This window comes from Poecilia reticulata, chromosome 19 (genome assembly GCF_904066995.2).
Source record: "Poecilia reticulata chromosome 19, P_reticulata-male-v2, whole genome shotgun sequence".
NCBI classification, from domain to species: domain Eukaryota; kingdom Metazoa; phylum Chordata; class Actinopteri; order Cyprinodontiformes; family Poeciliidae; genus Poecilia; species Poecilia reticulata.
The window spans coordinates 16,826,558-16,840,939 of record NC_088848.1 but is presented as its reverse complement, the minus strand read 5'-3'; the positions used below and the strand labels follow the sequence as shown (position 1 = coordinate 16,840,939).

General features: G+C 40.6%; 1 protein-coding gene across 1 annotated transcript in view; it reads right to left on the bottom strand.

Annotated features, from left to right (window-relative positions):
* grid1b (glutamate receptor, ionotropic, delta 1b) overlaps positions 1–14,382 on the bottom strand; it is a 437,216-nt gene that overhangs the window by 40,103 nt on the left and 382,731 nt on the right. Inside the window, exon 10 of the mRNA XM_081601023.1 lies at positions 1,200–1,301. Within this exon, the coding sequence (XP_081457149.1) occupies positions 1,200–1,301 (102 nt within the window). The remainder of the gene's footprint in view (positions 1–1,199; positions 1,302–14,382) is intronic.

The window sequence follows — 14,382 nt, the reverse complement described above, 5'->3', positions numbered from 1 at the left end:
AGGAGTTAAAGGAACTTCTGTCAGGCTGAAGGGAAAACGCGACGGCTACTGTAAGGTCGGGGTGTCTGAGGCGGTGCCACCGTGGCAGTTGGCGTTAGTGTTTCTGCTCGGCAGCACCGACACCTGGAGGTGCTGCAGCAGCAGGCACTGAACTGCGGGGAGGAGGCATTAGTCCTGCTTGGTTAGACATGCGACTCGTTGCAGCTTAGGCAGAAGAAGGCGAAAGTGGGGACCTGGAGCGGCGGCCTGCTGTTGTTGTGGGATCACGGACGTAAAACCTCTCGGTTGTGCGTACCCCTTAAACTAATGGCACTGAACGAGGCGTCACTGAAGCCGAAGTACGGGATCGACGCCTCGACAAACAACGTGTTGGGAGTTGAAAGTCTGTCTGGTCCAAAAACTTTCCAAATAACAAAAATTGCCTGCAAAAGTTAGAATTCCTCATGAGCTATGGGAACTCCGATCACGTTGATCAGTTAAAAGTAATATGTATGGTGAGTTTTTAAACAAATGTATAAGAAAAACATAGATATTTCTAAAAAGTAACAATGTAGCTTTAAGGCATTTTCACGTGTTATTCCAATGGGTTCTTCAGTTCTAACCGAGTGACACGCAGTCATGCTCTCAAAGACCCTAAAGACAGATTTGTTCAAGAAGGTAAGGAATCTAATCTACAAGAGCATGGCTCCTTAATTTAACTGAATAAATGACAAAAGTTCTGGAATATCCTATATATGTCTCCATACAGGAGCAAAGTAGATATTTTTTGTCATAATCTATAGCCTCTTGTCAAACAAACACCGTTTTACTTATGTGTTGATATGAGCACAAACGCCTCATATCAACCAACAAGCATGGTGGTGATTTAAGGCTTGTTGTCCTAATACAGAACCTGGTAACATTTCATTTAATTTATTTAATTAAACAACGTAATATGCCACTGAAAAAGATCAAGATCTTATTATGATGGTGACCAAGTCAACACCACAACGTGTCAAGCACATACAAGAGATGAACAATAAAATAAAGCCACAGGTCAATAATTTGGTATGCCAGAGGTTTACAGTGAGACAGAAAACCACCGGTGAGAGTTACTGCTGCTACTTGTGGACAAGTGTTCTAATATTTGTGTTCCTATTTTTCCAAACTAAAAGCTAATATAAGGTGAAGTCAACACCACACACACAGACGTCACTTACCAACAGAGTGACCACTTTAACCGTCAGCCCTTGCATCCCGTTCTCTATGCGACTCTCCTTCAGGCTGCCGTTCAGCCCGTGAACTGAGTCCCATGTCGCCAGCTGCAGAGAGGACGGAGGGAAAACAGCTCGTAAACAAAAAGCATGCAGTTCTCAGGCATTGGCGACATCCTGCTAGGTCTAATCATGTCATTTGTTTAAGTGTCAGAGGTCCTCGGAGTTAAGAGATCACACCGTGCAACCATCAATTACAGAACACAGCGCGCAGGCTGCAATTTGACCATTTATTCACTTATCTCATTGGCTTTCATGTGGCACAGAGCTCTGCTGAGAGTCAGAGACAAAACGCGGAAAATAAGGCCAAAAAAACATCAAGAGACATCCGTGCAACGTGCCAACAACCCACTCTGCTGTTCTCCCATCAAACACAGTCATGCACAAAGCAAACCTGACCTAGTTAGGTCTTATATATATCCACTGCCCTGTTCAACCACCTAATCAGGGAAAGGAACACAGTATTAGGCTTTATTGAGTCCAGTCTGTATGTGGGGGAAAAAAATAATGTGTTTCTTCCTGCAAATATAAAAGAAAAAAACTATCTTTTTCATCTTTGGCAAATTGTGCTGTGAGTTTTCTCTGAAAGTCTCTACTACAAACTAAACCTACAGGGTAAAAAAAAACAACAAAAACATTATAAATGCAGAAAAATTATAAAAAAATTACCACCAATACCCTGACTGCCAAGAATTCCAATCAGCCATAAACGGTGCTGCTAATGTTTATCACAAGTTTTCAATTTCCTGCCATATGGCAGGTTGAGCGCAGTCTTTGCTAGTTCACTACAAAAAACTACGCCATGCAAGAGCTGGAGGCTAGCTTACCAAGACCAACAACTAAATCAAAACAGTTTATGTCTGAAACACCACAGTTGACCTCACTTCATATCTGCCCAACAAAAGACTATAAAACAATAAAAACAGCTTCATGCCACACAGTCCATAAATCTTGGTGCTAATAGCTTTGCTGTGTTTTTATAGAACTAGCTTAAAACTAGCATCACAAGTTTAGCTGGAACGTTGTTTGTGGCTACTGGTATAAAACCAGCTGCTCAGTATTAGTCAGTAAGAAAGGTAAAGGAAACAAAGCTAGTTTGTCTTCTTAAAAATAATAATAGCAACAATAATCTACAAACAAATACATCAGCCTGCTGCTGTACATCATGGACACCACCTGAGCCATGCTAACGCTCCTGCCTGTTTTTAACCAGATCCTCTCCGTTAAGAGTCGACGAGTTCACACTACACAACAGAACTGTGGACGCCTTTGTTTGTGCCAGTACTTATGTGTCATTCTGATAAAAAAAAGACCATCTCAATAACCATGGAAACATACAAAAACAGCTGCTTTATTTCTTTTTTTTTCCCTGTGTGAGGAATCAGAGGGTTTGTTTCTAAATTAAACGTTCCACAGGGAGCTCTCACACGGGTTTATTGATTTGCCGGGACTCACACTGATGCATGTCTCTGTCTCCTCACCGTTTATCCCCACTGCATCCATTTAGGGTTTATGCGTGTTCAGAGTTCTGTTGTCTTTTTTTGTTGTTGTTGTTCCAAGAAATAAAACACCTGGTTAAATACAAGGCTTTAAAAAAAATACATATATATATATATATATATATATATATGGTGCAGGTTTAATAAATCAGTTCAGCCAAAGAAACTCCAAATACCATCAATATCATTTAGGAGAAAACAAACATTTATGAAATTATTTTAATTCACACAAACTACAACCTTTGATAACATGTTTACTGAGTACAAAAAAAAGAAAAAAAAACTAAATTAAACACAATTTAGTAACCTAAGGTAGTACAGCTAGTTAGTAGGTTTAGAGACAACTACAACACCAATAATGGGGTTACGTCTAGCGATGGGGGTTAGATATTTGATTCCCTTACGAAATGACACCATTGTATTTACTCGGATTTTTTTCATTATCTGATATTAATTTTTTTGTCATCTGAAACATGAACCATAATGAAGAGAGGGGAAAAACAGAGGGAAGAGGTAATATGTATTTACAGCCCTGCATTTAACAACAGACAAATGCTTTAAACTTACAGGACAAGCCCTTTTCTCCCCTGCTTGTTTTCCACGAAGAGGCACGGCCTCGTGAAGGTGGAGGAAATCAGAGCAGACCTTTCAGGGATGCTGAGATAACAGAGAAGCGGCAAGAGTGATGGACACCATCAGAGGGAGAACTGGAGGGAAGAAACGAGGAGCGCCTCCTTATTATACTAAGAGCTATTCTCAGCTCTGCTGTCCTCCACATGATCTCCATCCATCCCTCTTCTTCTTGTGCGCGAGAAAGCGGGGGGTGTTCCTCATTAACACGGATAATTCATCTTCTCCGATTAAAGTTGCGATTCCACTCCACGTCTTCCCCTCCATCCAATCTAAACCCTAAAACCATTACGGCCGCCGTCGAAGTCAGAAGCGGATATAGTACCATCAACCAAAAGTGAAGTTATTATGAGAGACGCCAGTGGGACGTCTGTTGTCAGGACGACGGAGATGCAGGCTTCATAAATTTGTGATCTGCCCGCAGGAGCAGATTAGAAGTGAATTACAATTTAAGGAACTTTACAATCTGACTCATGTTTGACGCTTTTTGCAATGTCACCTCCATAAAACACTCAAATTAAAAAATGCTCCTAAATGGTGCAATGTAAAATTTAGTGTCTTCTTCTATCTTTATTATTTACAAAAATTGTGCATGCAGAAGTTCCAATATCTTGTAAAGCCCACGGATTTCGGAGCGCTTGATTTATTTGTGCTAAGGTTTTTTGTGTAAAACTGCTTCCTTTCATGCTTTGAAACATGAAGTGAGCCATCTGAAACTAACTTTGTGCTTTCTCTCTCTGTTGTTATTTTTTGTGTTATTACACAATCTACTTGCAATGTGGACAGACGGTACCTCTATACTAAGTTCTTCACCAGACTAAGAAAATGTTTTTATTATTGTAAACAGTACTTATCTATTTATCACCTGCTGTTATTCCCACAAAACTTGTCCTCCCTGAAGACACGACCACAAAACCCCTTTTTGTACCCAATTAAACTACCTGGTCAGTAACTCAAAAATCCCAAATCAGTGTTATTTCGGTGACGAAGAGGCTCAAACACCGACGTGTCAGTCAGGGCCGCGCAGTAGAACGAAACTGCGATTTATGACTCTTATAATAAAAATGTCTTGTTCTGTGCGGACTCATCAGCTGCAAATTTTATGTTGTCCTGGTTTAGGGTTAGGAGGAAAATAAAACATTCCTGTCTGCAACCATCAACAGATCGCGGCTGTGAGTTCGCTCTCTGGACTTTATCCCTCAGGACGTCTGGATGCGAACACACTTGATGACACGGCTACTCTCTCTCCCTCTTCATTGTCCAACGCGCCTCGCTTTATTTACAGAGCCAGTCAGGGGGTCAGTTGAGGTTAAGAGCTTAAATGGACTCTTTGAAGCTAAAAGAGGGCATCACCGAATGGAGCACTCAGACCCAAACCTGTCCACTTTTTGGGCTCCTATAGGTCTGAACAAACATGATTAATGTAGCACTTTGCTGCTGAACAGGTTTTGGTATTATTTTTGTCAGCTCAGCCCAGTATGTGTAAATCTTTTCTTAATACATTTCCCAACGCCTGCTGAACGAAGCGAAAGTGAATCAAAGAAAATCAGCATGGGAGCTAAAAGAATACGTATAAAATTGAAATCTGGTCTCCTGCAGCAACATGATTTGCCACAAGTTCAGGAAAACAGAATGCTGGAAACAAGCCAAAGTAATAAAGGTAAACGACAAACATGAACACAAATTCATTTCAAACATTTTAAATTAAAGCTATGAATTATTTTTAGTGGATGTGGCAGTTGAAACATTTAGAGATTTTATGTCGTAAGGATTAAAACTTTTACATTAAACGTCATTTGCCAGCTAGCCAGCAAGTCTGATAAAAAAAAATGTAACTTTAAAGACTTTTTAGCTGAAGGCATACTTTTAATACAACTGTCATATTACTGGTGTTAATCCACGTCTTAATCGTGTCTCGGGGCTAGAGAGGAAAGGCCATAGACTCTTGCTCAATTGTCCAAAATCCTGTTTTCAAAAGGAAATTAATTTACCATTTAATTCTTAAAATTCAGCTGTCGTAGTCTGGGGGAAGTGAAGTGTGGCGAGGCAGACAAGCCAAACCCTTTCAGGTCCAGTGTGAAGTTTAAGAAGCCATGTCATTTATCTGCTGCTGTCGGTCCACCGTGTTTTATCAATTCAAAAACCCGTACAGCTGCCTACGGGGAAATTTTAGATGCACTTCCCTCGGCTAACAAGTTTATATAGTGATGCTGATTTCCTGTCCTGCAGGACTTCACACCTGCCTACACATCCAAAAGAACCAACAGCTCCTTTAATGACCATGGCATCACTATGCTGCACTGGCCAGCAGACTCCCAGAGAGAATCGATAGGGTTTAGTCAGGAGGGAGGGGATAACAGACACCAGAGCCAACAATGCAGATGAGCTGAAGGCTGGCATTAAAGCAACCTGGGCGTTTTTAACACCTCCGCTGAACCGCGGGCTGATCTCCTCCAGGCTGCTGCAGCGATGCTATAATCCATGTAAAACCAACCAACTGGGGAGAACATGGGCGATACATCACAACAGGCACAGATTCAAACAATAATGTCTGAATTTCATAATCTCTGAATGAACTCTGAATCCTTACGATTTAAATTTTTGATTCGAATCGGACATTTTATCGATAATCTTCTAGCTTGCTGAGATGAACCGACGCGCTTCAGTGTCGACGCGTGAAGCTTCGACGGCGTCCCTTTAAAAAATATTCACGATAAAAACCTGAAAACGTCAAAAGATCTTTAAAAGAATAACTCTGTTTACGGAGAGTAGACTAGAGGGTTTTCATCCGCTTTTCAGCAACGGGCTTAAAATTTAACGACAATCAGATTCCTGTCGGCTGAAGCCTCCTCATAAAGCAGCGAATCTGAAAGCCCGTCCCGCTTCCTCGCCCGCTCCTTCTCGTCATGGCGCACCGTTCTCCCCTGAAGAGGTCAAACACGAGGATAAATCTCCGCCTCGCTCATGCATTATTCCCGATTCCCCACTTTTCACTCAAATGTCAGGCCTTTCCTCTCCCCTCCTGTCATCCAAACGGACGGCCTGGTTGTATTTCTGTAACTCGCTCTCCCATGGACAGCAGAGGGAAATGCCAGCAATTGGCACCGTTTCTCTCCCCCCCCTCCCCTCCCCCGCCTCGAGTCCTCCCCCGCCTTTTCTTTTTTACTTCCACACTTTCACCTCCTCTTCATCCTTCCCTTTGATTGGTGATTTAAAATGACTTTTTAGAGGGTGTGAGTTACAGCTCAGAGCCCTCGTGACTCGGCTGTCGCTGCAGTAGATTTGTCCCAGAGATCACCTGTCAGTCCGACAGCGTGGGCTGCGTCTGTAATGCTTCTTCTGGCAGAGCGAGGCTTCCCGTGTGCAGAAGCCATTTCTTTTGTGCTTTGTGCTGCACTAAACACTTATTTACCTGGCAATAACTTACAGAGCGACTTGAACTGACTGAGTTAAAGCGGTGAGGCTTTTGCACCGACTTTTAATTATGTTGCGGAGAAGAACGATTGCAGGGAGACGCAGCTGTTAGCGAGAATGTTTTTAATGGAATCATGATGCCACCAGTGCAGAGCTTACACTAGAAGCAGCATTGACAGCAGGCGAGTTTGAGTCTATGTGAACGTACGGTAAATACTTTTGATAAAGAAGAGCAACAAAGATGTCAGTTATTTTGAAGAGAGCAGTGGACACAATATAAGAAATAGTAAAACATAATTAACTATGTGTCAAAGTAAAATAGCTTCTATGTGTTGGTTTAAAACCAAACATGACACTAGCTGCATTTCTATTGACCATATATACATTTTGTTTAATGGAGAAACGGCAATTTGTAAATAAGAACAAACAACAACAACAACAAAAAAAAACTCCTGGTCTAAAAATTTTAAAAACCTTTTTGCGGTAGGACGAGGTGGTTTTTCGGCTGTTTTGAAATCAGTGTACTTAGCAAGACTGCAATGTGAACACTTTTTCCGCACAAGTCATGTGATCAACAACCGGACGTTGCTATTGGCAGAAAAGACGAAGAAGAAGACGACAGGAAGTGGCAGGCAGCATGTTTCTTTTATGACTTATTGCCTGAACAAACCTATTCATGTGTGATTTTAATTGTGTTTCTTATATATATATATATATATATATATATAATGGAAACATTACAATTGGGAAATTGTAGGTGTTTTATTTGGTATATCGATATACTTTTACACACACCCGCAATGCAAACGCAGCTACTGATAAGCGATAGTATTTACCATGTTGTAATTCAGAACTTTCCTCTCTGCTGTCCTCGTTTCTTTGAACACAACAATGTCCGATGAAAGAGCTATTTGATGTTTCTAATGCTCACCGAGCTTCACACTGTGAGAGACAATGACTTCACTGTTGTGTGTGTTTTCATAAGTTATTTTTCCACTTCCTTTTATCTTCAACTTAACATCGACCGGTGGGGGTGAGGGTGTTAGAGCAGCGCTAGCATAGCAGGAACACTTGTTTTAATTGGACTTTTACAGGGAGAAATTTTTGAAAATGCTGAACAACTAACCAGCATAATTTAAAATTATGATATACAGCATTTGAAAAATAAAGAGAAAGAAATAGGGAAACGAGTTCAAATTAACTGAGCTGCCATTTTATTTTATTTTTCCCAAGTATCTGATCAATATTACCTTAAAGTGGTGTGAGTTATTTTGATCTGGGCAGAAATAAAGAACAACCATATTAGTGTTCAAAACCAATTCTGACTGATACAGCTGAGGTTTTTGTTTTCTTCTCTCCAAGAAGTGTCTGTTAACAGACACACAGGGAGCTCACTTTATCCCTGCTCATGCTTAGGAAGAGTTACTATACATCGGCAGCTTGTTGACGGTAACGCAGCTGGTATCGTTCTTATTTCAGTAACCAGAGTCAAAAAGCCAACAAGAAAGCAGATTAAAAGAAAAACAAAAAAACAGGAGAGACTGGGATTCTCAAACCAGTTTGCTTTACTGGACATACCTGCTGCTGCATACAAAAACACAAATCTGCTTTAATCCCTTTCAAACATTCACTACCAGAAGTGTTGAATTGAATTTATTTCTTTAATATGCCCAACAGAAACACACTGGTGAGAAGACGATGCACTGTGTTTAAGCAAACACGTTAATTTTCCAATTCCTGTCCAGAAGAAGGCAGAAGGTTTCTGTCAACATCATAAAAGCAAATAATAACGTCATGAAATAACTGAATTAATTGGTTGGTTATTGGTAGACTGAGCTTAAAGGTGGATCTGATTCTCTGATGGTTAACTGGTGGCACATTGCTGATTTTCACATGGATTATAAAAATATAATTTAGCAACCAAAAAGTTATTCTGTCAGATAAAAAAGTGAAACTATTCAGAACTTTCGATTCCGCTCAAATGTTTTTGCACAAACTTTACCGTTGATTTCAACTCAACTAAAAACCACCATCCCGGTTAGTAGGATAGAGTATCCTGGACATCCACATGATTCTTTACAAAACAAGGGAGAAAACATTTGATAAAAAATTTCATTTTCATTTATGTGCTACACATCTTCCGCCTCTATGCTTCAGTGGTCTCTAAGGTTTCTCCTCTGGTTTTATCTGGGAGAAGTCCAAAGAGGTTCCAAAGACAGACTTTCAGGTATAATCTTTGCATGAATAACTGCAGCTGCCTCAAGGCTTCCCCACCGTGAACCATGAAAGATTTCCAGAAGCAATCCTTACTTAAAATGCCCAAAATAACATGCACAAGTCATGCTTTGCATCAGTTCTCTGTGGCTCCGTAAGGCCATCCTGAAAAATATCAAAAATATCGACACCAATGTTCACGGTTATCGAAATCTAATAGTTTGCAGTTCAATAATTAGCTATTTAATTTCCTAAAATTCTACAGCGTTGAAAACTAAATTTGACTGAGCTACCTGGGTGTAAATTAGCACGCTCTGGAAAGTAGAAACATTCTTTGAAGTATATTAACCAATTCTGTTCTCTATGTTAAACCTACAGTTTGTTTTTTTTATTGAACGCTATGCTCCTGGAAGTCGTTTATAGTTTAAATTTATAAGAGAAAACCATTCAATTTCACTCAAAATGCAGCAGAAATCAATTTTTTCTCATTATGATTTAGTACCAATATATTGGCAGATATAAATCTCTCTTTCTTAATTTTGTTTTGCTGTCCCAGAAAGTTTGAGTTCCACAAAGTCAAACTTTCCAAAACTTTATTTGAGAATCCTCTCACCTAACACCGTGTTCCTCTGAGGCACACCGATGCTGGTTAGCAAACGAAAGCTGCGACCCAGCTGATGTTTTTCTATCTGGTTTCTCTTGAAAGCCAAACATTACATCTGTTTTCTTTTCTCTTTTTTTTGTCTGTTTTCTCACAGCTTTTTCATTTTCTGTTCTGCTATTATCAGCGAACCTAATTTGGTGTCTCTTTATAGGATGTCCAAGAGCTCAGGAGCCATTCATCACTGCCCACGCCTATGAGGAAAAAAAAAAAAAAGGACTCCATCTTTGCCGCTTTGAAAGCAAAAAATGAAAAAGGAACAAAATATCTATCTTGTTCAATGTATTATTCATAGAAATTAGCAAGCTTCTAGTTTTCAAAGGCACAAATTGTTGTTAACGACTTCAAATTACCTCGGGGATTTGAAATTAGCACCGACCGAGTCTCATTTTCGTTCTCCAACGTTTCTAATGGATTCATTTCTGAGGAGACGGTAACAATGCGGGACCCATTATAGACAAATGGGTGGGTAATTTCTGTCCTCGGCAAAATAACACAAAGCTCCTGTGCTCCTTTGTGAAAAGTACAAGAGAAAGAAAAGTGTCGGCAGCAACAAAGATGAGGCGGAGGGACGAAAAGATGTAAACATGCATTGATCATGATATACTCTGCCATTCATAGGCTCAGTATGTTTCATTTAAAACACAGCGGCTCTTATGGACGACGCCTTGCATTTATTATTTAAGGTCAGCGCAAACATTTGTCTACGTCGGCCAAATAAACGCACAAGCGGATGACTGCTGATTGCGAGGGAAAGCGCAGCTGGCGGAATATAAATTAAACACTGGAGAGGCTGAGGAGATGCTGGAGTTGCGTCGTCTATTAAAGGATGAACAGCAGCACACAAATCCACCGGCGAGCGGACTAATCATCTAATTTCGCCATAATTGGAGAGTTCTTCAATTCTCCCATTTTTTTTATTTTTTTTTTTTACTTTCTGCGATGGGCTCTTGAGAGTTCTCAGATCGGAGTTTGAAACCCGCTGGAACTAAATCTGGCCCTATTAAAAGTTGGAGAGGTTATCTGTCTGCCGCAGTCATCCCAGAGGCCGTCCGGCGTCTGATTAAAAACAGCCACTCGCAGACACTCCCTCTGAGAAAAGTGGGCGAGAGCATAATGTCTTCTGACACGCTGCCATCTGAAGAGGATGGGGTGGGGAAAAGGGGAAAAAAAATACCAGTTTTCTTTCTCCGTCGGTTGCAGGAGGGCGATTTACCGACAACAAATTGGTGGGACGACGCATCAGAAGTGAACGAGATGGGAAAGACGAGGACGGATGGGATGGGCACGTGGGAGGAGGTTTGAAAGACCAGACCTCAGACGTACAAGTTTCTCAGGGAAACAGGGAAATAACATTTCAATCTCCATCAGGTCTGATGTGAAGGTGGAAAGTGGAGGTGTGTGTGTGTGTGTGTGTAGGGGGGAGGATTGGGAGGGGAGTGGCGTTTCATCTACGGGGAAAATTTGCTTTGAGGAATGGCCTTACGAGGGGTGAGCAGAGCCGAGAGCGGCGCGCAAAGATGGAGATGGAGATTGGGATAAGGCGAACACTGTAGGGGGAAAATGAATGGAGCGTGTGCACATAATGAGAGCGAGAAGCTGATAACTCACTGCTGGCCACAGAAAAACACCTACCCACACGCCGCAAACTCTATAAAACTTTTCCGTTTGAGCTCGACTCTCGTCGTCGTCATCATTCTCTCCCGCCAAACGGATTCACTCTGGAAGCAGCATAAGTAATGATGCTGGATAAGACGCATGGCTCACTCTTGGCTTTGGATCAGAGAAATCGGACAAGTGGCGTATAAAACGTCCGACGTACAGGACGGACACTCGTTTGGTATATCGTCTGCCCCCCCCCAAGAAAAACAGCAGCAGGAGTTTGTAATTTCAATAGTAATCAGCCTGATTAACGCAGCGTGTTTGTTGTCTGGTTGTGTTTCAACGCAATTATGCTATTTATCTACAATGTCTGCTTATGAGTGACACCAAACCACTCACAAAATGGGCATAACAAGCAATACAATGGAGTCAATACTATCCAAATCAGATTTATTTGTGGGTTAAACTTAGCACATCTTAAATTGTATCTAGTTAATTTTATGCAGTGTAGCAGAAATATAACTTGTCTTTACACTGAGAATATATTCTTTTACTGCCAGCTGCTGGTATGTATATTCTGTGCACAAGTTTCCAAAAGAGTTTGATGTGTTCAGCTAGCTTTTCTTGATCCGATAAGATTCCATAATCTGCGATTTCTCAGCAGGTGTGGTTATTAAGCATGTATTTCCTGACTTTCAGTCTGTTAGTCTGAACACCTAGGCCCTTTCAAAGTAAGTCTGTGACGACTTTAAAAGTTATGTGATGTGTCCTTGGGTTTGGAGATAAGGTCAGGGGCACCAATGTCAAAACTCAGCAAGTTGCTTTGTATCTGTAGGACGCTAGACTTCAGACAAGCTGTAAATAGACTAAAGGAAGCTGCAGTTGCCCCTCTTAAGTTTGTTGCTTCTAGCCTTGGCATGGTGTTAAAACCCCTGTATGCTCCAGAGTAGCAAGGCTACCAAAACATTTAAGGAAGTCCTCCTCATTTGATTTTAAAGTCGTATCGCTTGTGTAGTGTCATAACTAGTCTTGTCAAACCAAAATAAAAAGCTAAATCCTATCAGCTATTTGGTCCACTCGGGGTGGGGGGGCCAGGAGCTTTTTGTGCTAGAAACCCTTTTGGATGATGTTGCGTTAATCTGGTTTTAGGTGGCCTACAAATTAAAGGCCGGGTTCAGCTGCAAGCTGAGATAACTGGGAGCAGGTGCTTCAGAAGTTCCCGCACAACACGCCGTGTTTTGAGCCTGAAAACGGATGTTTGAAAACCAAAGAAACGACACAAAAGCCATCAGCGTTTCCAAAGCTGAATGCAAATGAATGTCACATAATTGATGCAAAATGTGCTGTGTTTTAATATCCATTTGTTAAATTTGTTTAGAATATATGCAGAGTGTGAGGTCTGCGCAGTGCGTGTGTGTGTCGGTGTCTTAATATGACTGTATTAATGTAGCAGCATGTGCACAAACACGCATGTGTAGCAGCGGACCTGCATTCTCATAACGCCCATTATGCAACCCAGAGGGAGTCATAACTCAAAGAGAAGCCAGGTGATTAAATCTTGATTACTGCAGCAGCAGCAACTCAGTGTGCGAGTGTGTGCTCCGCTGACACACACTTCCTGCGGGATGATAAATCATCTGAATTGTTAGACACACGGCCAAAACAGCAACAGCATTTCTGTGAATGTCTTATGTGACCAAATAAATAAATAACTGTTAAAAAGAGATTTCCATTTACATGTGGTCCCTGATCCTGCATTCAACTGCAAACTTATTTTTATTGTTAGAAAAAAAACTGAAAAATGTGTAAACCTCTCTGATGGTGTTGTTAATGTACTCTTGTTCTGCTTTGTCTTTACAGCTTTTCGGTTTTTTCCCCCTTCATTTCCTCTCTTCCAATTGGAATTTGTTCGTCTCTGTTGTTGCCAGCTCCCATTTCCGTATTGTATTTTATTTTTGCGTCGTCTGCTGCTGCCATGTCCATACTTTCTACCGCTAATTTTCATTCATTTTGTTTGTGTACATTTTACCACCTGTTCTTTATTATATTACCAGCTCCTCTGCACTGTTTACATCCACCTGCTGCTCTTCCCTTTGCCTCGGTGATTGTTAGTGCACTGTCGTTTTTCTTTGGGTCTTCCCATAACACTTTTTCAATTTTCATTCGGATTTTATTTTACTTTCAAATTCTTATTTACTTTGATCCTTCACTTTATGCCCCCACAGCTTAATATTTCCACATGACTTATCCTTTTACAACATTCTCATTCCTCTCAGCCCGTATTTACATTCCTTTTTTTTTTCTTACCCTTTTCTACTCTTTTTCATTCCGTTCATATTTTCTTTCCTTTAACTCCATTTTTATTTTCCTGTTCTTGAGTTCTTTTCCAGTCAGTTCTCTTTCAAACATTTATATCTTTTGTTATATTACTATTACAGCATGTTTATTCTTTTTCCTCTAGGTCTTTTGGTGTACTTGCCTTAAAAACGACAGTACTGCATATTTTCCTAGCACAAAAGCAACTGTGTCACCTTCAGTTGTTACAAAAATGCTGCGTATACCAAACATAGCTTGAAAGAAATTTGACTTTGTAATTTGATGCTGTGAATTTGAGTCTCCGTCTCTTTAAGACGCCGTTTCCGACATTTCGTCTTCAGCACATTATCACAAGCATGTTTGTCAATTTCCCCATTTGCAACCATTTTTTGGCTATTAAGTGGATCATGTCTGAAATGTTTTCTTTTTTATGACCAGTTAAAACAACTCATACAAGGACATTGGTTCATAGTATTGGCTGAAGGTTGTGCTTTTTTTATTATTATTTTTTTACAAAGTGATTGAACCAATGCAGCTTTGCATGTCATAATTAAAAACCCTGCACTAACATGCCCTCCAGTGCCGAACATAATAGCACTATGAGATCTTACGCGCCATCAGAGAAAACGAGACTGATTGAATTAGTGGGTTTTGTGGGCGACAGAAGTTAATCATAAGTTCCATTATTGCACAACATAATCAAGTTTCTATTATCTCAGACTTGTAAAGCATATCACTGGACGGTCAATGTGATGCTCGGAGATGCAGCGATGTCTTGCAGGGTTTAATTATA